General features: G+C 48.8%; 1 protein-coding gene across 1 annotated transcript in view; it reads right to left on the reverse strand.

Moving 5' to 3' along the window:
* Nucleotides 1-25,816, reverse strand: part of LOC144782486 (deoxyribonuclease gamma-like) — a 128,835-nt gene that overhangs the window by 37,406 nt on the left and 65,613 nt on the right. Inside the window, exons 3-5 of the mRNA XM_078661872.1 lie at nucleotides 24,848-24,936; nucleotides 20,772-20,858; nucleotides 15,828-15,940 (exon numbers count right to left, since the gene is read on the reverse strand). Of these exons, the coding sequence (XP_078517998.1) occupies nucleotides 15,828-15,940; nucleotides 20,772-20,858; nucleotides 24,848-24,936 (289 nt within the window). The remainder of the gene's footprint in view (nucleotides 1-15,827; nucleotides 15,941-20,771; nucleotides 20,859-24,847; nucleotides 24,937-25,816) is intronic.

Consider the following 25,816-nt stretch of genomic DNA (forward strand, 5'->3'; position numbering starts at 1 on the left):
TGATCCAAGAAGATGCGGCCATCCTCTCATTAGACGCCACAATGGCGTTTGACCTCGTGGAATGGCCATTTCTATTCGCAGTACTCCGGAAGATGGGATTTGGGCCCAAATTCTGTGGGTGGATCAAACTATTGTACACAGCGCCCCTAGCGCACTTGGTAGCGAATGGACGTATATCAAGGGAGTTCGCTTTGGGAGAGGGACGAGACAAGGCTGCCCACTGTCCCCGCTCCTCTTTGCTCTAATATTAGAACCGCTAGCGGCATGGATACAGAAGAACTCGTCGCTCAATGGGATAAAATGGGAGGCAGATTGGGAGGACCGCATCTCGCTTTATGCGGATGATGAACTAATATATATGACATCCCCGACAGAGTCCCTGGGGGACCTACTGGACATCCTTACATCATATGGTGCAGTATCGGGATATACTATCCATTGGACAAAATCATTGCTATACGTACTCCATGGCCCTGTACCCAGGCTACCTCCGGGTTGCGCATTGCAAATTTCGACCAGGGGATTTAAATACTTAGGAATATATGTTACCCCACAAGACACTATATTTATGGAAGAAAACCTAATGAGACCCCTAGCAGACTTAGAGCAGACGTTAAACACTGACGATCCCTCCCAGTGGAGAAGTGTGGCTCACTGGTTAGAAGCGGCAGACCCTGAAGCAGAGATCGGCCTGGGACCAGGGTTCAATTCCCGACACAGCAGGGTCTTGGGTCAATGTCCGCGGACTCGATAATTCCTGCCGAGGTGCCTTCACTAGCCATGGGTCCCACTCTGCAACTCTGGGCAATAGCTTGCTTAATCTCCACAACAGCCCCAGCAACGCCGGGGATGCCTGGCTTCACCTTGGAGGTGCCCAGGAGGCACCATCTCACAGGGAAAGCCAGGATGGGTTCCCCAGCGGTATACAGCGCCAGGACACTCCGAGATGGAGTAACAGTGCGCTTTACAAGTATACTTACCTACCTACCTACCTACCCATTGACGCTTCTGGGAAGAGCAGCGCTATTCAAAATGCTGGCACTCCCCAGGTTCCTCTATGCTCTCCAGAATACCCCTTTCCCGGTCCCACTTTCCTATTTTAAAGCAATTGACGCAGACATTTCCTCCTTACTATGGGACGGGAAACCAGCCTGGATAGCGCAACATAAACTAGTGCTTAGCTGGTATGATGGGGGAATTGCCTTGCCAAGCGTTAAATTATACTACTGGGCCGCACAACTGATAATCATAAATCAATGGCTACATGTCCCGCAAGACGACCCGGCATTCAGGTTAGACAGGAATATACTACCCGTAGACCGATTGATGAAGGCCCTCTACACTAACAAGCGACGACATGCACTCACAGGTCCCACGGCCCACACGATTAAAATCTGGCACACTACACAAAGAGCGCTGGGTTGGGAGGGAGTGCTCACACTGGCCACCCCACTCTGTGAGACTAGACGCCTGGGCACCCTGGCGAACACTAAAGGATTCCGGCAATGGGACCTCATTGGCATTACGAAAATCGGCGATCTTTGGGTGAGGGGAGAAATCCTTCCATTTGCAACTCTGCAAGAAAAATATGGAATGGCAGAAACTGAACTCTACTGCTATGTCCAAATCCGACACGCCCTCCAGGGTGCCATCCCCCTAGCCACCAACTTAGCTGACTCCTCACCCCTTGAAGACAGACTCCTCACAGACTACATGGACAAAAAAGCCATCTCGCAGACCTACCGAAAGCTAGTGAATAATCAACCAGACCCTATGGTAGTCTTGAGAGACAAATGGCAAGCAGAAATAGAAGACATTAAGGACTCCGCCTGGATGGACGCACTAGCGTCAGCCAGGGAAGCAGTGATCCCCTCGCGGCTAAAACTTATACAACTTAAAGTGTTACATCGCGTATATTACCCTCGCACCACACTCCATAAGCTTGGGCACACGCTCGATCCACTCTGCTTCAGGGGGTGTGGGCAAATAGGAACCTTTTTTCATATACTGAGGGACTGTCCAAAGATACAAGCCTACTGGGAACAAGTGTTGGGTGAGATCTCGGAGGTGGGTGGGGTGGAGGTCCAGCGAGATCCTGGATGCTGCCTATTAAATATTTGGCAGCCTACTGACCTTAATCTGGGACTACAGAATTGGGCAACGCTTGGGATGACGATGGCCAAGCGAAATATAGCCAGGAACTGGGGCTCAGGGGTGGTGCCTACACAGCAGCAGTGGGGGAATGACAAGGATGCCGCTATGGTGGCTGAAAGAGCGGTTTACACCCACAAGGGATGCCCCAAAAAATGGTCCAGAATATGGGGGAAGTGGAATGAATCCCGGGGGAATGTCTGTGAACCTCCGCGAGCGACGTCAACCCCTGAAGATAGCCCATGAATAGAGACGGGGCCTGGTGGTCTGTTTACACTAAAAACTCGAACATAGCGCTGTGGGAGGGACACTGCGGGAATGGTATCATCTGTTAGGCTATACGACATGTGGATCAAGATAAATTGTCACGTATGCAGTGGAACATGTAAGGTGCTACGTAATCACAACTGGAGACGATTAATGTTTATTGATGTATGTGAATCTATGCATATGAAATACCAATAAAAAAGTTTTGAAAAGAAAAAATAAATAAAAGTAGATATGCTCGCTCAGTTCGAGGAATGAGCCTTGGAGAAACGCATACTCAGACACCGCCAACTTGCAACCACAAACTGATAGAGTTGGATTTAGCACAGTAAGTGCGCTGATGGCCCATGAAGGACACGTGTTCTTGAGCTTCAAGTAGCTATGGACGGAAGGCATTAGTATAGGTTCACTTGGGGATTATACAGAATTATTCAGCACTCTGATGAGAACAGAGACATGAACTACTAAGAAAAGCATACAGTAGGTGTGCTTTCCCAGGGATAATGCATAGGTAGAAGGCACATATGTCATGACTTCATGTTCACCTATGGTTTCAAACAGAGGCGCAACTAGAGCCAAATTTCGGGGGGGGGGGCTAATAAAAATTTCGGGGGGATAATTCTTTCATTCATAGGCAGAGTGGAGATGCAGGGGCTCTAAGAAGGGGTGAAAAAACAGCAAAGCCTTGTTAACAAGTGAATGGTCTTTTAAAGACCTGTGAAGTACTCGGTGCGGCTGGCAGCTCAAAAACTGTCTGTTTGTGTGCCCGGAAAGCTGTCTCAGCCTGGGCTGACACACACAACAGGGGGGGCTGCAGCCCGAAAAAGCCCAATGGGTGTTGTGCGCCTGTTTTCAAATCCATTGGTTCCACACTCACATTGAATTACTATAGTACGTATGGGCCAATGCTTGACCAGCTTGCAATGTTCATACTCCGATAGAAATTAGTAGATGTTCAGTTTGCTGTATGATAAGTGCATTATAGTCACAGCATTGCACATAACAGTGGATGGGACATATGCAATGTTACATAACAGTATTAAAGAGATGCACACCTTCTGTACTCCTTTGGTTACTGCTCGCTTTGTTCAAATCCACTTTAACCGATGTTGGCGTGCAAGCTCTCCGCGCTCCGCCCAATTGCGCTGCCAATTAGTAAGAACACGCCGACATCAGTTAAAGTGGATTTGAACAAAGCGAGCAGTAACCAAAGGAGTACAGAAGGTGTGCATCTCTTCAATACTGTTATGTAACATTGCATATGTCCCATCCACTGTTATGTGCAATGCTGTGACTATAATGTATCTCTTCAATACTGTTATGTTACTCAATGATCTTTCGCCCTAAACGGAGAGATTGCACCCACGAAAAAAAGTCAAGTGCTGAAAAACAGAAAGGACAGTGTTGATAACATCGTGAATACAGGAAGTGTTGGTTCCCCGGCCACACATGTAACTAAGCAGTACAAATAAATGGACTCTGATAGTGAGATTACAGATTTCACTAGAAGCATCAGGACGCAAATGTCAATAAGAAATGCGCGTGAACAGTTTCATTTCCGTAAACAGTATTGTAATTGTTTTTACGTTCAGTTATTTCAAGATTAGTGAATATCTGTCTGGGTGGGGAGGTTGGTTTTTAGCGTTCCCGAGGAACAGTCAACTGAGGCCTTCTGGTTAATGTAGTTTATTGAGAGATTAGTGGCGGAATCTTGACTGGGCCTGCTTGGGAGTCCGTGGTGGTAATGTGGGAGGAGTTTTCTTACACATGACAGTGCAGCTGCAGACATTTGTGGTTAATAAAGGCAACTACCCAGTAACGCGCTTTTAATGAAGGCATTTTTGGGCTCAAGAGTGGAAGCAGAATTCAGCTACTTAACAACTAGTGAGATACGGTCGAAAAACATGATGAAAGTCTGAAGACGAGATCTAAACACCACATGCCAAGGTGAGAGCGGCATTGAGTTCGGCTTCACTAAGATTAATGAGGGGTTCCAGGGGCCAACATAATCGTTCAGTTACGGACTAACAACTTGCTTAGATGCTCGGGGGCATATTATCAAGGGGGTTCATCTCCGCTTTTTTGGCTTTAAAAGCCAAGAAAGCGGAGATAAAATTATCTCCCTATTACCTAGCTGTCGCTAACACCAGTTAGCGACAGCTAGTAGGAGATAGCGACCATCTTGGGCCCCGCTTTGCATGTCAGTGATATTTATCACTAATGACATGCAAAGTGGGCGTGCCAAGATGTTAGCGACTGGAAACAGTCGCTAACATCGCTATCTCCTATTACCAACTTTTGGAGATATTCGCGCTAAGTGCGAATATCTCCAAAAGCTAACACCTGCCCCTGAGCAGTTCTTAGCCATGTTATCCAATGGGAGGTGGATAACATGGCTAAGAGCATTAGCTCGGTAATGCATGAATATCGCTGACTTTTCAGCGATATTCATGCATTGCGGCCGTTTTTTATCGCATTTGCGATAAACCTTGGTAATACCAAGGTTTATCTGCGGTACAAATCGCCGCAGCTTAGTGGTAAAATTTTCTCTCTAACCAAGCAATAGCGATAATTATCGCTATTGCTTGGTAATATGCCCCTCGGTTTGTAAAAAGTTCACTCGGGTCGGGGACAATCGATATTTGCCCGGCAGTATTGCCTCTGTGACCCTCTAGTTATTTAAATCAATGAAGAGGCAGGCGCTGGAGACTGGAAAGCAGGAAACAAGGGTTTTTATTCTCTCCGGAGGAGAACACAACGAAACGGACAGAAGGTATCGTTCTGAGGTGCTCTAACTGTATTCCTGAGGCCTGGCCTCTTATACACACATTTATGACTTTATTGTAGATTACACATACATGTTAAAGCTTTGATGTACGGAAAAGACATTCTCGGAACTCCCCTTTGGGCCCGTTCCCACACACATTTACAGTTGAAGTCCCCACCCTAGTCACAACAGGTGATGAGCATCGCGCAGCTGGATAATCCGCCGATTCACGGAATGTGGGGGGTTTGATCGGATCTCATGGGGTGGGGGCTTTGATCAACCCGGGGATTCTTTGATGGGGGAAGCTTTCTATTGTACGGGGAGGGGCAAGGATGGTATCGGCAGAGCTGGGTGTCGGCTTGGGAACGGGGAGGACAAAACGGGCACACAGGGAAAAAAGGGTTTTGCATCTAAGGGCCGGAGATCATGAAAGGAAAGCAGGGAGGTGTCGCGCTGGGAACAGGATGAGGGCCTGGGGCAGAGCAGCGCCGAAGAGGGGTTTATGACTCAAGGCAGGTGCAAGCAGGGGGTGGATAGCGTGCAGGCTTAGTGAAGGCGAAGGGCTATGTCAGGGGCCAGCGGCATGCAAAAGGGTTCGTTCTGATCGGGGCATCTTAGAAAATGGCGGGCGCGCACGACAAAAGTGTGGCATCAGGGGAAGAGGCAAGATGGCGCAGATAATGTTCACCAAACGTACTAATTTTCAACAGTCCTCCCTTTAACATATTCAAGACATCTTGCTGGTTCATTTTCCACTCGGTTCTATTGTGGTGGGCATGAGAAGGAAAATGGTAGGAACCCTAGATAAAAAGAGTTGTAAACGATACATTTTAACTTTTCTAGTTTTCAGGAGGCGGGCCTATTTGATAAACTTTGATAAACTTGTTCAGCAGGAAAGTCATAGGAATGTAATACAAAAACGGCGAGCAGCAAGTACATATCATAACGTGAACTGGCAGGTTAATACATATTTCAGATTCGGATTGGAGCAGGATCAATACAATGGCGGCTGGGAGAGAAATGAGGCATAAAAAAACGGTGATTGAGGATGTCAAATGTTCGAAGTTTTACGAGTTCTCATTGTTCTTTGTGGTCTTTCGTTGGCGCTGTTGAGCACCGGCGGTGGAGCTACAAGTCCAGCTCTGTTCTAAGTTCTGCGTTGCAGGGCACGACCCTTTCCTCGCGTTTCTGGTCGGAAAGGTCCTTTTCGCCCTGTGTCCTTTGAGGTGATTGTCAGAAAGTTCGGATGGAAGAAGAGCGTACAAAACAGTCCATAGGGTAGGTCAGAGGGAAAGGGGGATGGAGCAAGGCCAAATTAGGAACAAACTAGGGGAACGAGAGACTTCAAATAGGCGGGCGTGTGACCGAATTCAGAGAGCGGGGACTTGTCGACAGGCATTGGACATCGAGCAGGGGCATCAGGTCGACCCTTTCTTCTCATGTTGTCGAAAACAGTGCCTCGTCCTGCAGCTCTTTTCAGTCGTGGTCTCGCCTTGGCTAATGTCGCAGGTGTTCCTTAGTCTGCAGTCGGGCCTCGTGCTCCCACATCCGGTCCTTTTCTCCTCCAACAGCGGTACCCTTAAACAAGTTTGAAAAGACAGTCTTTAGAAAATTTGCAGATGAAGATAATCAAAAAGTCTATTTCTCTCCCAGCTCCAGGCAAAGAATGAAAAATGCCCGTTATTTTAGTGTTCACAACTGGCATATGAATGACCGGTGACGGGTTCTGTTGGATTTACTATGACTTTCCTTCATAATTATTTATTACAGGCATGGCAGTTCATCTGATGGTAACCCACCCTTGTGAGACAAATCTGGCGAAGATATGCCGTTCTCTAGAGTTTTACATTTACAAAAGGGTGCAGTGAGTCGTCAACATGGTACTACACAGGTATTTTGCTGAGAGACGAACATGGCTAAACATTTCCTTTCTATCGGTGCATCCTGTTTTGCAACTACTGCGGGGTTCATTTCGATGATTTCTTTACCTTGAACTAGTCTGTTAACCTTGTAAAACATCATTCTGGGTCCTACGTAACCTTTTACAGCCCGATTACTTAATTAGGAAGGACAGGGGTTTTATGGGAAACAACCAGGGACATATACAGGGGAGGTAACGGGGGTGGTCATTTTTCCGGTTTGGGTATTGCGACAATTCGGGGAGGGGAGGGTCGCGTATTCTGAGGTCCTTGTCTTATACTATAGGAGCCGTTGACATGTAGTTCCCTTATTTTCGGGTCAGATTAGGGAACCTCTGTCGTTTTACCTGTCCTTTCCCTTACGGCCCAACCTGGGTTCATTGACTTCTAGCGGAAAAGGAGAGGTAATGACGCGGTCTCAGGGTGATTGTATTAAAGACAAGTTTTTGTGCAAATACTGACGGTATTTGAAGCCAATTAGGTGGGGTGCTAGGGGTGGCAGTCTGCCAATTTCGGGGCTAACCACTCGGAAGAGTGGGAGTGCAAAAATAGAGGGAGAGAGAGAGAGAGAGAGAGAGAGAGTGCAGCGGCAGGCTAAATAGTACACGTGCAACAGAGAGGGTGGCAGTGTATTCAAGAAAGGCTATTTAGTGCATTACACAGTAAAGGGCATTCACGAGTCTGCGTTAGAATCTTGTAATCATGCAGTTTGAGCATTAGACAGGGTAGAGGGGACGTGCCTTGAGAAAAAGGAAAGAAGAAAGGAGGTACCATGTTGTCGCACTTTCTCGCATTCTCGGTCCTTCGACCAGTTGGGCCAACGCCTCAGTCACACACACACACATTCCCTCATAGTTTCGCATCATACGTGACATGGGTTCATTCGTCCGGTCTGGTTTAAGGGTGATCACTTTTTATCAGGTTGTGCTAATTTTTCGGGTTTGTTCGGTACGTGAGTAGTCTGCAGGCGTGCTTAGACACCACCTTGCGGCGCTAGTCCGCTTCGTGTATTAGACGTGGCAAGGCTTCAGATCTTCGCCACACCTCAGCTGTAATCTCTGATGTAACCTGCAGAAGGAGGAAAAAAGGGGGGGGGGGGTGGGGGAGACAGCATTCGCGCGCATTCAAATACATGGATTCATAAGTCCTTTACTTACCTCTTACTCGTCTTTCCTCCTTGGGGCAGGGTCCCCGGGGATATGGTTTCTGGAGTCGGGGGGGGGTAGTGTGTTCATGTAGGGCGTGTGCGGGGAAACATAAAAAGGAAACCAGAGGTGCCTAGTGCGAGGTATCTAGTCAAAGGATGTATCTCACTATCGGGGTCCTTAAACCTCTTTCAACGCTGTGGCGTTCTAAGGTTCTTCGGTTCTTGGGTCCCTGCTACTTTGGAACGTTGTACTTTATAATATTTACATTATTTCATTTCACCCTCCTTTTACATTCCCTCATTTACACCATTCGTTTTACCCATCCTTGGAAGTCAAGGTCTTCCTCTACGCGAGAGTTCATGAGTCAGTCGCGTACCTTGAAGGCGGAGTGTCGTGTTGTCGATCCGATCCGTCCTCCAGGGCTGGGCAACCATCTTCTTTTAACCTTAAAGAGAGAGCAGAGTAGGGTGCACAGAAAAGAACTTTCCCACCCATCCCATATTTTTTTAAAATAAAGCATGCAATACCCGTCCATAGTTTCAAAGACTTTATTTTGCAAAATCATTTCAGCATATGGATTATGAGGGTGCCGTCGTATTTTGCCGGTCGTGGCAATGGCTAAAGTGCGTACAGTGGGGGGTGTCGTTTGCAGCAATAAAAACATCGGAAAGTTTTACTCATTCATTTGTAAGAGACTAAAACGTCTATTAATTGGCTGGGGGTTCGGGGGCATATATTTTCATAATTTAGAAGCATAATCATAACAGTTGTAATCAGATTTCCTATATGCATACCGTACGTGTGCGTCGTAAATGGGGTTTACATCAGTTATAAAAATATAATACATTGTACATTCGTAATCAACATTTGTAACGGGGATCTTTTCATACTGTTCGTCGAGTAAGTTCTCCTTGTCTTTTCTAGCCAAGTGTACAAAGGATCATATAAAATCTCAGAACATCAAGTTTATATTAGTGCGAAGGAACACCACGAGGTGTTCGCAAGTCCCTCTTGATACCGGCGCCATTTTGGGCGGGGCCGGCTCAGTCCGGAAGCAGCATCAGGGGGAAATGTTTCCATTACTGGCAGTTTGGACCAGAGTCCTTTTCGGCAGTTCTAGAATTCACGCTAACAGAAGGTGTGGCAATGTCATGTTTGTTTCGTCGGCGATCAAGGCAGCCGTCCCTTACCGGAAACCTGCAAAGGCCGAAGGTTCCGCCGGGGACCCTTGTAGGATCTTCAAGGCTGCGGAGATGCTGTCGGAGATGGGGGCTCGTGCTCCAGAGGGCAAATGTTCGAGTTATATTGCTGGTCAAAGTTACTCTAGTGGCCGGGGCCCACCTTCCAGCGGACCCAGACGCCATTTTGAGGCCCTACCGGGGCCACTCTCGTCGAGTTTGCAAGAGTGGAAGAGACCCTTCGGAGTGAAAGGAAGAGGTCCCTGTTTTGTGAAAGCGGGACGTTCGGCTGGGGTGCGGCTGTGATGCCCCCACCTGGGGGCAAGGGAGACTCGTTCGCATCGTCTCCTTCTCCCGGTGTACTCCATGCCGCTCCTTTTCATCGCCCCGCATGAAGGCCTCTCCACATCCGGTGTTCCCCAAGTGCCACCATTGTACGTTCGGTGCTGCGCAAGTACTGGGGTGGCACCATTGTACGTTCGGTGCTGCGCAAGTACTGGGGTGCCACCATTGTACGTTCGGTGCTGTGGAAGTATTGGCACCATCGCCTGACTGGGGGTGTTCGGCGTCGGGCTGGGGGCTGGGAAACCTCCTACCGGTGGAGGTGGGAGGGGCTCGTCCGCGTCGCCTCTCCCTCCCAGCCCAACTTGGACAAATTGTTGTGGAGGTACGTGCAGGACATCCCGCCGTCCAGGACTGCTGCGGCTGTGACGGAAGAGAAAAGGAAGAGGTGCCTCGTTCTCCTCTGGACATGTGGCGGGACTACCTTAGTCTTTCCAGGCCCGTTGCGGCCGGCCAAGGAGACATGTGGCGGGACTACCTGCAAATGCCCAGGCTGCGGGCTCCTGCCTCTCCTCCGGCTCCCCCATACGTTAAGATTTCCTGACCAAGAGTTGGCGGCCGGGCTCGCCTTATATGGGTTGCCGTTGGTTGGGCGTAGCCGTAACCCTGCCCTACTTTGGAAGGTTCCAGAATGGGGGGGGGCGAATGTTCTGTTTGACTTTCATTTTCTACAGTTTATCGTTATTATTCCTTGTTTGTTGTGTTAAATTAAAAGTTCAAGTTCATTAATGGTCTACGGATTTTGTTTTACCATTTCTTTCTTTCCAGGTTGCTTTTATGCTAAGTTTCTGCTAACAGAGGTTGAATAACACGGAAACACGTGTAGAGGGATGACGCAGATTTGCACATTACATACACACAAACTCAGACGGGGGACAGTACAAGTACGACATACAAAGACCCAAGACAAATATAAAAACAGTTATTGGTCATAATTATCTCTTTCCGTCTGTGAATTTTAAACGAGGCTGGGTTCCCGTCTTGACATTGCCCGACCTAGGAGAACGTGAGCATGCCGCTGAGATTTTCCTGGCGAAATCTGTGCCATCGGGCATAATCAAACGTGGTGGTTCTGTCTGGTCTGTCTATGTAAGTCGGGTTCTTCTTTGTCTCGCGCCTTTTCTCGTACCGTCGGTCTGTCGTTCTTGTCGGCCCTTTGCCTTTACTCACGCTCAGTAGAGTCGGGCATTGGGCTTTCCAGTGTCCGACATACCTACAAAAAGCGCATTGGTCTGACCCTAAGTCTGGTCGTCCTTTGCATAGTGTCGGGGGATAAGTCGTGGGTAGCGGTGTCCTGGGGTTGTCCTGTCGGTATATTTCTCTACTTTGTTTGTCCTTGTCTTTTCTCTGTCGTTGCATGGCCTCTCTGCGCCACATACCGAGACTGTCGAGCATAATTGGCGTTGTCTTATTATTTCGAAGGGCTATTTCTAACGTTTCTATTTTATCAAGGTCAAAGGATCCTGCCAGTGGCCACTGTTTGTCTTGGCTATCTTCGGTATACCTGTGCCATAATTTATTATAGGCTATGGTGACTAACCCATAGTTTATGAACATGTCCTTATTAGGGGTGCCTTCTAATGGAGCTATATGGTCCACCTCTAATACGCGGTCCGGGCTAAACAGGCTATTTATCAGTGGGGAGAAGACAGACATGACGGCTCGTAACGAGGGACTAAAAAGTCAGCACTGCCTATCTTATTACTAGGTGCAAAGACCGTACAGAATATTTCTATTCAACGTTGTTTGCAGGCAGTGAATACCTCATGGATCAAAAAAAAAAAAAATAACAATAAAAACCAAACGACCAATAAATAACAATGGGGAGAATGAGTAGGTCCGCAAAGATCTGCGTTACCTACCCTTTTCACTATCTGCAAAAAGGGTGGTCTCTTCCCTGTTTGCAGACAGGGAATCTCCAGGAAACAATAGTTTTGCGAACAACAGTTCAGTTTCAAGCAATTATTGAGTGGGGGAGAAAAATAAGCACGGTTGCTGCCCTACCTATCCTCCACTGCTTGCAAAGAGAGAGAGCCTGTTGTTTCTCCGTTTGCAGACAGTGAATCTCCAAAATAAACAAAAAGAGAGCAATACTAGTATTTTTAACAAACAAGCAATCAAGCAATTTTCGCAACTTGTCGTGGTAACACGACCTTACCCGGACCGCATGGACAGTTTCTTGTCTTCCGAATCCAGCGCCCGATCGTCCTCTTTTTCTCGTATTTCTCACGGCACTCCTGATGGTTCCCAGTCAGGACCGTAGATCACTCGAGAGAGGTCTGTTCGGAACTAGTGAAGTTCGGATGATCGGCTGCCAGACGAGGGTCTATTGGGCAAGAGCTCTCCCGATCGTTGCAGTCGTTCACTCTGTCGTCGGGACCTCTCCCACTGGATCCACGAGTCGCTGATGGGCCCCACGCTTGGGACGCCAATTGTAAAAAGTTCACTCGGGTCGGGGACAATCGATATTTGCCCGGCAGTATTGCCTCTGTGACCCTCTAGTTATTTAAATCAATGAAGAGGCAGGCGCTGGAGACTGGAAAGCAGGAAACAAGGGTTTTTATTCTCTCCGGAGGAGAACACAACGAAACGGACAGAAGGTATCGTTCTGAGGTGCTCTAACTGTATTCCTGAGGCCTGGCCTCTTATACACACATTTATGACTTTATTGTAGATTACACATACATGTTAAAGCTTTGATGTACGGAAAAGACATTCTCGGAACTCCCCTTTGGGCCCGTTCCCACACACATTTACAGTTGAAGTCCCCACCCTAGTCACAACAGGTGATGAGCATCGCGCAGCTGGATAATCCGCCGATTCACGGAATGTGGGGGGTTTGATCGGATCTCATGGGGTGGGGGCTTTGATCAACCCGGGGATTCTTTGATGGGGGAAGCTTTCTATTGTACGGGGAGGGGCAAGGATGGTATCGGCAGAGCTGGGTGTCGGCTTGGGAACGGGGAGGACAAAACGGGCACACAGGGAAAAAAGGGTTTTGCATCTAAGGGCCGGAGATCATGAAAGGAAAGCAGGGAGGTGTCGCGCTGGGAACAGGATGAGGGCCTGGGGCAGAGCAGCGCCGAAGAGGGGTTTATGACTCAAGGCAGGTGCAAGCAGGGGGTGGATAGCGTGCAGGCTTAGTGAAGGCGAAGGGCTATGTCAGGGGCCAGCGGCATGCAAAAGGGTTCGTTCTGATCGGGGCATCTTAGAAAATGGCGGGCGCGCACGACAAAAGTGTGGCATCAGGGGAAGAGGCAAGATGGCGCAGATAATGTTCACCAAACGTACTAATTTTCAACAGGTTTTTTAAATACGTAAAGGGATTGGGATTGCAGATATATAGGGCCCGATTCACAGAACTAACTTAAGACAAAATCCTAAACTTACTACTTTTGGTATTCACAGAAGTTAGGATTTTGTCTTAAGTTCGTCTTAAGACAGACTTAAGACAGACTTAAGTTAGGATTTTGTCTTAAGTCTGTTTTAAGACAAATTTAAGACAAAATCCTAACTTCAGTGAATACCAAAAGTAGTAAGTTTAGGATTTTGTCTTAAATTAGTTCTGTGAATCGGGCCCTCAGTGTAGGAAGTGCGCACAGTTATGAAATAATTCACAGACAAAGTGAACAATACTGTTTCGTCTGCATTGTAATATTGATAATATGAGCATGCTTTTTGCTTCGTGGATAATGAAGATTACGAAACTGATTAAGATCATTTCTTTGTATTTTAGAAACCCCCGAAGAAGGGATTGATTCCCGAAATGCATTGGGTGACTGATAATAAAACGTGGCACGTGGAATCAACGTTACTCCTGTGCTCTTTGAAAAAGAAGAAGCAATGAGTGTAATGGATTGAAAAAATTAAGAATATAGAAAATGAGAAAATAATAATGGTGTAAACGATGAAATATACTAATGGTGGAAAACGAATTTTATTCATTAAATTCATTCATAATAGGCTGTGCAGCCTGATGGGGACCAGAAATAGATTCCCTTGATGTTCTTACATTTGCTATGTTCTCACAGACAACCCTGTGTTTCAAAAACTACTGTACTTCAGTTTATGATGTTCTCTTTAGGAAACTTTGGAAAATTCCCCAGCATGTTAGCTTTAGTCTCAACGGTAGATATGCTCGCTAGGTTTGAGGAATAGGCCTTGGGGTATACTCGGACACCCCCAACTTGCATCCACAAACTGGAAGGAGTTGGATTTAGCACAGTGAGTGCACTAAAGGCGCATGAAAGACATGTCTTCCTCAGCCTCATGTGGCTGTCATGGTACACATTGGTGAAGGTTCACTAGGCATGCACTCAGTAATGTTCAGAAAGAAGGAGGCGGACACGTGACAGGCGGTAAAATGTAGTCAAACTCATTCCGTACTGTGGCGTATGAATGTGATGAGCTCTTTCATTGCGGCCGTATGTTGATGTGAGTGCATGATCTGCTGGGTTGGGCCTGTGTCCGGCGGTATGAAAGTCATTTGTGTGATGCTCGAATGGCATGTGAATGGAGCATAAAGTGGTTGGTGCCTTGAAGTGGCTTCATGGCTCGCCTTCAGAAGGATTGGCTTCAATATTCAGATACTTTGATAAGTATTTGTGCTTTGAAGCCAGAATTTCTGGAGGTGCTAAAACCAACCAGTGTACGGGTGGATTAACTTTAACAAATTAGTTTCAGATTTATCTCTGTGGCGGTAAGATGGTCATTAGTAAGAACCCCAAGGCAGCATCTAGGCAAACCTACCATTTTTTGAAAACTAGACAACCAGCGGAGTCCAGGGGTTCATGACTTGTGCAGCTTTCGCCATTTTTTTTTTACCCCGAATCCACAGCAAAGCTCAAACTTTGCCTAACAAAAACACATTTTCCTTGCATTCCCATGAGGAAAAAGCCACGAATCTGAAGGCAGTTGCAAATTTCCTACCACCCAGCATTCCCCCGAATATCCCGAGGAAAACAGTGTCTCACTTGTGTGGGTGGGCCAAGTGCCCGCAAGAGGGAAGGGCCAAAAGTTATTGTGGAGACATCAAAATGATCTATCACAAAACAACCTGGTTTTGCAAGGGGGTCACCTGAACTTTTTGTCCCCGGCTTGGCGTCCGTCTAGTGAAACCTACCAAACCCAGGGCATATTAGCAAGAACCTTGTTAAAATTATCCTGCACAACTAACCTGGGCTTCTATTGGAATTCTATAACGCATATTAGCAAGCCCATTATCGCCGTTTTAGCGGCAGTTTCCTGCCGCTAAAACTGCGATAATTTTAGCGAGGTTCTTGCTAATATGCCCCCCAGACATTTCTGAAAATTAGACACCCGGGGGAGTCCAAAGAGGTGTGGCTTGCATGGAAACAGCTGATTCACGGTTATGTCATGGTTGATTCAGTCTTGAGCATGGAGCCATACCTCCTCCTTTTGGACATGTCTAACCACCATTGGCGTCTTTTAACACTCCTGAGGCTGAATACCTTTCACCAACTGTAATTTCCAAAGGGGTCTGGTTTTCTTAGTCCACCCACTCTCCTCTCCGGCATCCATTTAATGTTCTCCTCTTTATCCCCTTCCTCAGTCTCTCATCCCCTCGTCTGCCTCTCACTCATACTCATCCCGTCCCGTCTCCCCTCATTTCTGGTTCCTTTCTCTTCTTTTTTTCTTGTCCACTTTGCTCATCCTTATCTCTTTTATTTCTTGCTCCACATTATTTCCTTTTCACATTCTATCACTTTTTCCTGCCGCCTCCCTGTTCTTTCACCCTCTCCTTTTCTTTCATCTGAATCCTCTCTTTTATTGTACCCTTATCCTCCACCCCCTCTATGCCCACCCCCTGAAATATAGACACAGCCAAACAACTGGCATGCTCTGTCTAAAAACAAAATCAGAAAAGGCCATCTCTAAAATAACACCATCTGGTGCTTGGCAGACTAGGCCCCTCCCACCTCTGGGCCTGGGTGCGCTGCACCAGCTGCACCATTGGTAGCCACATCCCTGGGCATTTATTCTTTTACAAATTAAGCACCTATGAGACTCTCTTCCTTGTGTGCACCAAACTCACCTGTTGTTTTAGACTGAAATCTCACGACGAAAGGCTCTCGCGCAAAGGCGTCTTCGTCCCCTTTTTGGGAATCTTCGTATTGGTAAACATCCTTCACTTTCACTACATCATCTCTGTAAACAAAACAGGAGTAAGTAACAGAACTGAGCACACAGGAAACACAGAGAAAGGAGCAAGAAGCATACATGAACCATAAACAGGGGACCAGACATGCAGGAAATATACAAGCAATGAACAGCCCCCCCCCTCCAATGAGAAACAAAGAAAAGAGCAAACACATTAGAAATAACACAGAAGGAGCTGGCAAACATGACACAACAAGGGAATGAACAGACACAGTGGAAGCAAGAATTGGGAAATGAGCAGACATGGAGGAGTTACAACACAGAACTGAGTGGAGAAAATCAGCATCAGAGAACAAGGCAGTCATGGTGCAGAAAACAGCTCATGAAACAAAAGGCAGATGTAAAGAACTCTCAGATCAATGGGCAGAAAGCAATCACTAAAATGAATGAACATGCAAAACACAACCCAGAAAAACACTTCGACAGATAGCACACCGGACGTTCTACCTATCATACGACGAAACGTGCTTCTTGTTGTTCAAAAGCAGTATCGGACCATCCGGGGTCGCACCTATGACTTGCGTCATACAGACACAAACGCTATCTGCGTCTCCTTTATTCTCTCCGCAGCAGGCGCATTAACCTGGGCTATCGCACCGCAACAAAGAGCAATGGGAGTATTCATGGGTAATGAGAGTAATCTCCTCGGGGATGGGGTACTCTCATCATCCCCGCAGGGACTGGAGGCAGATTACCGAGGAGTGGCGCATACTGCATATTAGCAGGGATGCGCCAGTAAACATCTGATACGTAGGAATACCCTTGCGCCACCACGGATGCATAACATTTACAATGCGATGCACCATGGCGCAAGGCTAGTCAGTTACTTGTCGCATCTTCTGGCGTAAGGGCAGCGCATTGCTGAAGTCGTGTTGCAAGCGCGACGCAACTCCAGCAATGCTCAGGGGCGCCCTATACCTAATATGCTGCATCACTTCTTACGCCTGCTTCAAGCAGGCGTAAGGTTTTGACGCAGCATGGACGTAAAAGTGACTCATTGAAATCTTTCACTGCGTCACTTTTACGGGGGTTCCTTGTGACGGAACGCCCACCCTGCATACATTATACCTGACACAGGTATAATGTACGGCAGGGCTTTACAACATGATGCATCTCACTAGATACGTCACGTTGGAAATCTGTCGCATAGTGGTGCATTGTTTACGACGTCGCTGCATCACAGAGGTAACGCAACACTGTTGTAAAGATGACACAAGGGTCCTGTAAATTCGACCCTGGGAGTTTAGGTCTTACTCACCACTGGTGGGTCACAGTAGTCGGGCCCCCCAAACACAGACGGGAAGCACATGTTCTCTGCCGAGACCCAGGGTCTGATGACAGATGTGCTCAGCAGCACTCCACAGAAGCTTATGTCTTCAAGAGCTCTACATATTTATTTATTTATTTTTAATATTTATAAAGCGCAGCATATACCCTAGGGCGTCTTGGCGCTGAGAAACCAGTTACTTGTGGTAGAAGACGAGTACATACCCCTGACCAAACAAGTGCACAGCGACTCACACCACGGGTGCTAGTGTTCCGGGGAAAAAGAAATGTTAAAAGAGTGCACTACAAGTATGAAATGGCCTGAAGCTAACTGAACCATGTAACAGGGCCTGTCGCCATGTCCGTGAAAAACACACCCAAAGGAAGGACAAATGGTACCACTTCACCACACAAAAGAAAGGCGGTTGGAAAGGTACAAGAAGGAACCAAGTGAAAGTGGTGGGCGTAGCCAAACCACACAAACAGAATACTGCATGCCTCGCAGAGCAGCGCATGTGCGCTGACTCTAGGCTCGACCTAAAAAGCATTTGAAGACCTGCCTCTCCCTGGCCTCTGATGCACTGTGCGACTCCCTCATTTAGCCATCCATCCGCCCCTTCCTGCACAAAATCAGCCCCACAGCGCAAGCACCCTTGAACCAAGGAGCAAGGGTGCCTGTGTTGGCGCACAGTAGCCAATTGTGCACTGGCACAGGGGAAAAGGACAGGAATGCATTGTATCTTATAGATACAGCACATTTCTGCCCTTTTCTTTTGACGTAGGGGTGCACAGCAAGATTCCTTGTGGTACTTCCCTACGCCAAAACCTTATAAATGATGCCCATAAATTTTAGTCCCAGAGTACTCCATTTTCAAAGATAGTGGGCCCTATTCACAGAATGAACTTAAGAATCAATCCTAAATGTACTACTATTTTGGCATTCACAGAATGAACTTACTACTTTTGGTATTCACAGAAGTTAGGATTTTGTCTTAAGTTTGTCTTAGGACAGACTTAAGACAGACTTAAGACAGAATCCTAACTTAAGTCTGTCTTAAGTCTGTCATAAGACAAACTTAAGACAAAATCCTAACTTCTGTGAATACCAAAAGTAGTAAGTGCATTCTATGAATACCAAAAGTAGTAAGTCGAGAAGTGTGGCTCACTGGTTAGAGTGGCAGACCCGGAAGCAGAGGTGGGCCTGGGACCAGGGTTCAATTCACGCCTCGGCGGGTCTTGGGTCAATGTCCGCGGACTCGATAATTCTCGCCTCGGTGTCTACTCTAACCATGGGTCCCACTCTGCAACTCTGGGCAACAGCTTGCTTAATCTCCACAACTGCCCCTTCAGCGCCGGGGATGCCTGGTTTCACATAGGGGATGCCCAGGAGGGGCCATCTCACAGGGAAAGCCAGGACGGGTTCCCCAGTGGTATACTACGCCAGGACACTCTAAGATGGAGTCACAGTGCGCTTTACACGTATACACACATTTTAAGTGCATTTTGTGAATACCAAAATAGTAGTAAGTTTAGGATTGAGTCTTAAGTTCATTCTGTGAATCGGGCCCACAGTGCTTTATGAGTTTGGGATTCAGTCATTCATTCATTCCTTTATCCATTATGATTACTAAGCCAACACCTGTTGATCACACTCACCGCTGCAGGCATACACACAAGTCGCCGGGCATGCAGGAAACAACATGGAGCGAGCCTGAGCGTGAACTTTAAGGGCACATACATGACAATGGAACACTGTGAAAGAGGTGTAGATCATATTTGTTGTTTTTCTCTGGCAGCAGCACAGATGAGAGGATTTAGAAGGTGATCTTTACGTCTGGCTTGACAGTGCAACTGTCACCCGACCCTTAGACGCACAGCAATATCATTCTCGAGTTCTTTGATTCCACACAAGTGCATGTCTGTTCCCATGCTAATTACTTGTAATATGTGGATTCCCGTACAGCGTTCCTTTAGAGCCAGTTATACTGGCATTGCCAATGCTTGTTCATCATTTCTCTTTTTGTTTTGCTAACTGAACATGTCAACCCAAGGACCACAGCTTTAATGCTTCCCAACAGTGACAGCCACGAGCCTTCGTCTGCAGACCTGAGGCCAGAAGAGGCCCATAAATAACTATTCATTCTTTTACTAGGACTGAGTTCACCAGAGCGCCACGCCCAGTGGTTGCGCCGTTTACGCGGCTCGAGTGCGTGCTCAGATCACCAGGAGGCATGAGCAAAACAACCCAGAAAAAATGTTTGGTTGGCAGGATGGTGGCTCGAGGGTTGATGGCAGGTCATAAAAACAATTCTAGAGGGTGACATTTGTATTTAAGGATTAATAATGAAAAGGATGATGGTTGGTTGTAAAATAGGTGCATGTTCCTTTTCAGTGGTACCCGAGCCCATCCCTTGAGTAAGGGACAGTAGGGAACCCACAGGCAGAGGGTCCTGGACTGACACAACCTTTAATGTTACTGGAGCTGGAGAGATGCTGATGGTACTGACAGCTCCTCTACCTCTATCAGTACCGAAGAGCTCTGCACTTTGAGCATGTCTTAGCGGAATAACTACGGGCCCGATTCACAGAACTAACTTAAGACAAAATCCTAAACTTACTACTTTTGGTATTCACAGAAGTTTGGATTTTGTCTTAAGTTTGTCTTAAGACAGACTTAAGACAAACTTAAGACAGACTTAAGACAGACTTAAGACAGACTTAAGACACAGACTTAAGACAAAATCCTAACTTAAGTCTGTCTTAAGTTTGTCTTAAGACAAACTTAAGACAAAATCCTAACTTCTGTGAATACCAAAAGTAGTAAGTTTAGGATTTTGTCTTAAGTCTGTCTTAAGTCTGTCTTAAGTCTGTCTTAAGTCTGTCTTAAGTCTGTCTTAAGTTTGTCATAAGACAAACTTAAGACAAAATCCGAACTTCTGTGAATGCCAAAAGTAGTAAGTTTAGGATTTTGTCTTAAGTTAGTTCTGTGAATCGGGCCCTACGTGTACTGCCTTGATGCTCTACGGCAGGGTGTATATGAAAACATTCTAAATAGAGGAATCACACACAGGTGAATCAGTTATTAGACTACTGAGAGTGCATACATTTCATTGCAGCCATTCCCTTTTAAGAAAGGTACCACTTTGGGAATTAGAATTTAATATCAGAAAAGTAGCTACAGGGGATAAGCATTCACAAATAGCGCATCGAGTAAAAAAGATGGCGGATATCTGCTTTTGGAACACTACAGGGTGGCCACCTCACTTCATATGATTACAGACGGCTTCCTGTCCTGACCTTTTGTGTGTCAGCCTAAAGCCTTCTGGGTATTGTAGTCTTGGTTTCCTCCCAGTGAACTTATTAGACTGATACATCTGATAGCAGCGGTGCGTAGGTGCAAAGGTCAGGACTAGAGTACGGTGGTGGTCACTCTAGAACACGCACAACAACGCTAGTAAGTCTTTACATTTCCCGTTTGAGCGCCTAGAAGCCATTTCTTTAACCGTGGACAGACAGACATACATACATAGAGGTGCTCAACGATTCTTCTTACCGATAAACAAAGAGGTACTGCTCCTTGTAGTCTCCGCGCCCCAGAGGCGTGCTGATGACGTACTTGTAAGGGCATCCCTGGGTACAACTAATCAGAAAGAAAGACATAGGTCAGGTTGGTGGGAGGACATGTGCCTGACACCAGCTGCATCACTGAATGATACACACGTCTCTTCTAACCACACCAGCCACCACCCACAGGGATTCTCCAACAACGTCAAGGTCGCAATATCAACTATTGCAATATTTTAAGGCAATTGTATACAATTAAAACAGGTAAAACAGATGTGTTGTTAATAACATCTGGGTACCTTGAAGATATAGTGTATGTGTGTATGTATATAAATATATACGTGCGTTTGAGTGTTTGTAAATTTATTAATAACATTATATTCACAGAAAAATCATAGGTTAAATTGACGTTATAGTTAGCTGAAAATTCCAGTGGCAACGTAACGTTTTGAACTCAGATAACCACTGAAATTCACCAGTTATACTTCTATCAAGTAACTGTAACTCGTGCACACACCAGGCACAGTTTTCTCATCATTATTAATTTAATTGCAAACATTGCAGTGATATTATCAATGATGTCACAGAAGATGTCATGAGTGATGTAATATGTGGGAGTAATTATCAGTGTTTGGTGAGGACGCAAGTTGTAGTTACCTTAAGGCACAGGTTGTAATTACTTGAGATAATTGCTGAATTTCTGTGGTTTTTAGAGTTTAAAAGCTTACGTTGTTACTGAGATTGTCACATAACTATAACGTCCCGTGCGTGGTCCCATGCAAATGAGGGAATCTCTTTGCCTCTGCTCCCCGCGCTTTATTATAGACATGGATGCAAAGGTAAAGGAACTGTCAGGAGGGACCCTGACACACAGTCCCATGGAGGGGGCAAAGCCGATCCAATGGACCCCCAGACTTCCCCTTGCAGTCACTCACTGCACCCGCCTGCAGGGGGATCTCTCACCCCTCTTAAGAGTGCAGGCAGGGTGCTGCCTGTACAGCGACTCAAGGAGCGGCTGCTTTAAAGCCGCTCCTAATCTCACTCGAATGCGCTGCCCTAGGGCAGCACGCGTTCACCGCTGCCCTAGGGCAGCACGCGTTCACCGCTGCCCTAGGGCAGCACGCGTTCACCGCTGCCCTAGGGCAGCACGCGTTCACCGCTGCCCTAGGGTAGCACGCGTTCACCGCTGCCCTAGGGCAGCACGCGTTCACCGCTGCCCTAGGGCAGCACGCGTTCACCGCTGCCCTAGGGCAGCACGCGTTCACCGCTGCCCTAGGGCAGCACGCGTTCACCGCTGCCCTAGGGCAGCACGCGTTCACCGCTGCCCTAGGGTAGCACGCGTTCACCGCTGCCCTGGGCGCAGCGTAATCAATCTAATATGGCGCATTCTCCTTGTTAGCGCCGACTGCACCTTTTGAAAGTGCGCCCATTGCTAAGAAGGAAAATGTGTTGCATTGTATAATACGGCCCCAGCAGGCTCATGTCTAGGTCTTGACTGTGCTGCTGCGTTATGTGCCCAGTTCTGGGGGGCTCCTCCCTAGAATAAAACAAAAGTCCAGAGTCATTGGCCAAACAGGCTGAGGAGCCAGTCCCTGTGCAAGCTGCAGGAGAGGGTGAAAGGAGGATTTGATGAAATATCCAAACTCCAAGGGCAATGAATTCTGACAGAAGTAAATGTAATGTTTTATGAGTCAAAGAACTTACTGTGTCCTGATTCAGTGCACATTTGAGATGTAAAATAGTCCCTCGTGCATTGCAGGCAGTGGAAGGATACACTATACAGACAATGACATCAGCTGAGAGGGGTGTTTTCCTCTGGTCTGTTCCAAAGCCCACACCAAGAGTATTTAAAGCATTGGTAGCCTTTGGTCGCAGACAGATGTGCTGCCGAGCTGGGCCCTTAAAGGCCTGGAACTGACAACGGGCGCAGCTGCAGTGAGTACCTGAGGGGGGCGTTGTAACCTGTTGTACTTCGCCTGCTGCCGCTTTAACTACAAGGTGTCATCAGGGAGATTCCTGAGTGTCGGAGATCCCTGAGGCCGCAGTGGAAGAGGAGAGGTTGACCCGGAAGCTGTGTACAGCGTCGGCTTGATAGGGGGGTGGGTGAAGCCCTGCTGGGGGGGGGGGGGGGGGGGTGCAGCCCTGCTGAGGGGTGGGTGCAGCCCTGCTGGGCTGTGGTTGCCGCCCTGCTGAGCTGTGGTTGCCGCCCTGCTGAGGAGTGGGTGCAGCCCCCCTGCTGGGGGGGGGAGGGGGGTGCAGCCCTGCTGGGGGTGGGTGCAGCCCCCCTGCTGGGGGTGGGTGCAGCCCCCCTGCTGGGGGGTGGGGTGCAGCCCTGCTGGGCTGTGGGTGCAGCCCCCCTGCTGGGGGGTGGGGTTGCAGCCCTGCTGGGGGGGTGTGCAGCCCTGCTGGGGGTGGGTGCAGCCCCCCTGCTGGGGGTGGGTGCAGCCCCCCTGCTGGGGGGTGGGGTGCAGCCCCCCTGCTGGGGGGTGGGGTTGCAGCCCTGCTGGGGGGGTGTGCAGCCCTGCTGGGGGGTGGGGTGCAGCCCTGCTGGGGGTGGGTGCAGCCCTGCTGAGGCGTGGGTGCAGCCCCCCTGCTGGGGGTGGGTGCAGCTCCCTGCTGGGGCTTGGTGCAGCCCTGCTGGGGGTGAGGGGGTGCAGCCCTGCTGGGGGGGGAGGGGGTGCAGCCCTGCTGGGGGGAGGTGCAGCCCTGCTGGGGGTGGGTGCAGCCCTGCTGGGGGGGGTGCAGCCCTGCTGGGGGTGGGTGCAGCCCTGCTGCTGGGGGTGGGTGCAGCCCTGCTGGAGGTGGGTGCAGCCCTGATGCTGGGGGTGGGTGCAGCCCTGCTGCTGGAGGTGGGTGCAGCCCTGCTGCTGGGGGTGGGTGCAGCCCTGCTGGAGGGGGGGTGCAGCCATGCTGGGGGGGGTGCAGCCCTGCTGGAGGTGGGGGGGGTGTAGCCCTGCTGGAGGGGGGGTGCAGTCCTGCTGTGGGGGGGGTGCAGCCCTGCTGGGGGTAGGTGCAGCCCTGGGGGGTGGGTGCAGCCCTGCTGGGGGTTGCTGGGGGCAGATGCAGCCCTGCTGGGGGTAGGTGCAGCCCTGGGGGGTGGGTGCAGCCCTGCTGGGGGTAGGTGCAGCCCTGCTGGGGGCAGATGCAGCCCTGCTGGGGGTAGGTGCAGCCCTGCTGGGGGTAGGTGCAGCCCTGGGGGGTGGGTGCAGCCCTGCTGGGGGTAGGTGCAGCCCTGGGGGGGGTGCAGCCCTGCTGAGGGGTGGGTGCAGCCCTGGGGGGGGGGTGCAGCCCTGCTGGGGGGGGCGGGGTGCAGCCCTGCTGAGGGGTGGGTGCAGCCCTGCTGGGGGGTGGGTGCAGCCCTTCTGGGGGGGGTGCAGCCCTGCTGGGGGGAGGGCGTACAGCCCTGCTGGGGGGGGGTGCATCCCTGCTGGGGGGGAGGGGGTACAGCCCTGCTGGAGGGGGGGTGCAGCCCTCCTGAGGGGGGTGGTTGCAGCCCTGCTGGGGGTGGGCGCAGCCCTGCTGGGGGTGGTTGCAGCCCTGCTGGGGGTGGGGTGGGCGCAGCCCTGCTGGGGGTGGGGTGGGCGCAGCCCTGCTGGGGGTGGGGTGCATCCCTGCTGGGGGGTGAGTGCAGCCCTGCTGGGAGGGTGCAGTCCGCTAGAGCATCACTAAAGGACACAGGTGGACGTGGCCCCTGTGGGACCCCGGGGACTTGGAGGGAGTCAACCTTTGTACGAGTAAGACAAGTGAACGTGCTCTGTCATGTCAGTGTGCAAGACATGGTGCCAGACCCTAGGTGGCTGCCTTACAGAAGAACCATGGCCTCAGGTAACAACACACAGCGAGACAGCTCATTGAAGTATGTGACAGCAGCAAACATCCCTAGGCACCTGTAGGACACAAGCTGCAATCCCCTGGGGTGCTCAGCATTTTATCATTCCAGACTCATAACATCAGCAATGGGATATGGGATATTGCAGCCCCTATTGTTTATGCGCCAAAGAACACTTCAGCATGTAGTTGGCGCTATAACACTAGCTTTTGTTAATGAATGGCCTCCATGGGCACCTGTTCAGCTTTTCCATCAGGAGCTTCGCCGCCTTCTCCTTGGAATCGAAGACCTCCAGGATGACCACGATGTCGTAACGCAGAATGATCTAAAACGAAACAAGCGCAAAGCGTGAGATTGAGACACAAACCGCGACAGAAGAGCTCACGACTTACATACTTCTGTACATCTTAGGCACATTGTGTTTTCTCAAACTGAGAGATAACCACAAAGGAGTGTGGGGGCTATTTAAGGCATTTTCCATCAATGATCATTCTTTTGAGTTGCATTCCATTCCATTGTTTTTTACACACTGTGCCACTACAGGCAGAGAGGAACCTTATGCCAATCTGATGTGGGTCTGTCTTATAGGGTCACTCCTGCCCAAAACTGAGAGGCCGCGTGACCTCTGAGCAGGAGCACCAGCAACCATCGACACGTTTCGGCCTTGTTAGGACTCTTCCGCCAGGAGGAGCCCGGTTGAGTCTCAGGGCCTCAGTGAACGTTGGGAGGGGTGTCTCGGGGTACACATGCCTCTTGGGTGGTCCAGTCAGAAGAATGTGGGGGCAGCCAGGACTCAAACCTGTATCTGGTTGATGAATAAATCCACCCTGACACCTAGCAGGGACGCTTCTGTTCCCACGCAGGGCACAATCCTCCAGAATTAGAAGGGGAGATTGCTCATTTTGTTAAAATGGATTTTGGGTAGGAGTTCCCCTTCGGAAACGACGCAGTGAGTAAATAAAAGAATGGAATGGAATGCACTCCGTAATACTATTACAGAGACTCTTGTCCGACCTGTATCCATGTGCTAGTGGCCTGAAAAGGGCTCAACACGCGGGCTGTGCCACAACAATGAGTCTTTCCATTCAAAGTTATACAAAACTCATCTTTCCATTCAAAGTTATACAAAACTCATTACTTTTTGTTAAAAGGTATTTTATCACATTCCTCATTTTCTCATATTTTTATGAAATGTTATGATTTAT

This window comes from Lissotriton helveticus, chromosome 9 (assembly GCF_964261635.1).
Source record: "Lissotriton helveticus chromosome 9, aLisHel1.1, whole genome shotgun sequence".
In the NCBI taxonomy this organism is placed as follows: Eukaryota; Metazoa; Chordata; class Amphibia; order Caudata; family Salamandridae; genus Lissotriton; species Lissotriton helveticus.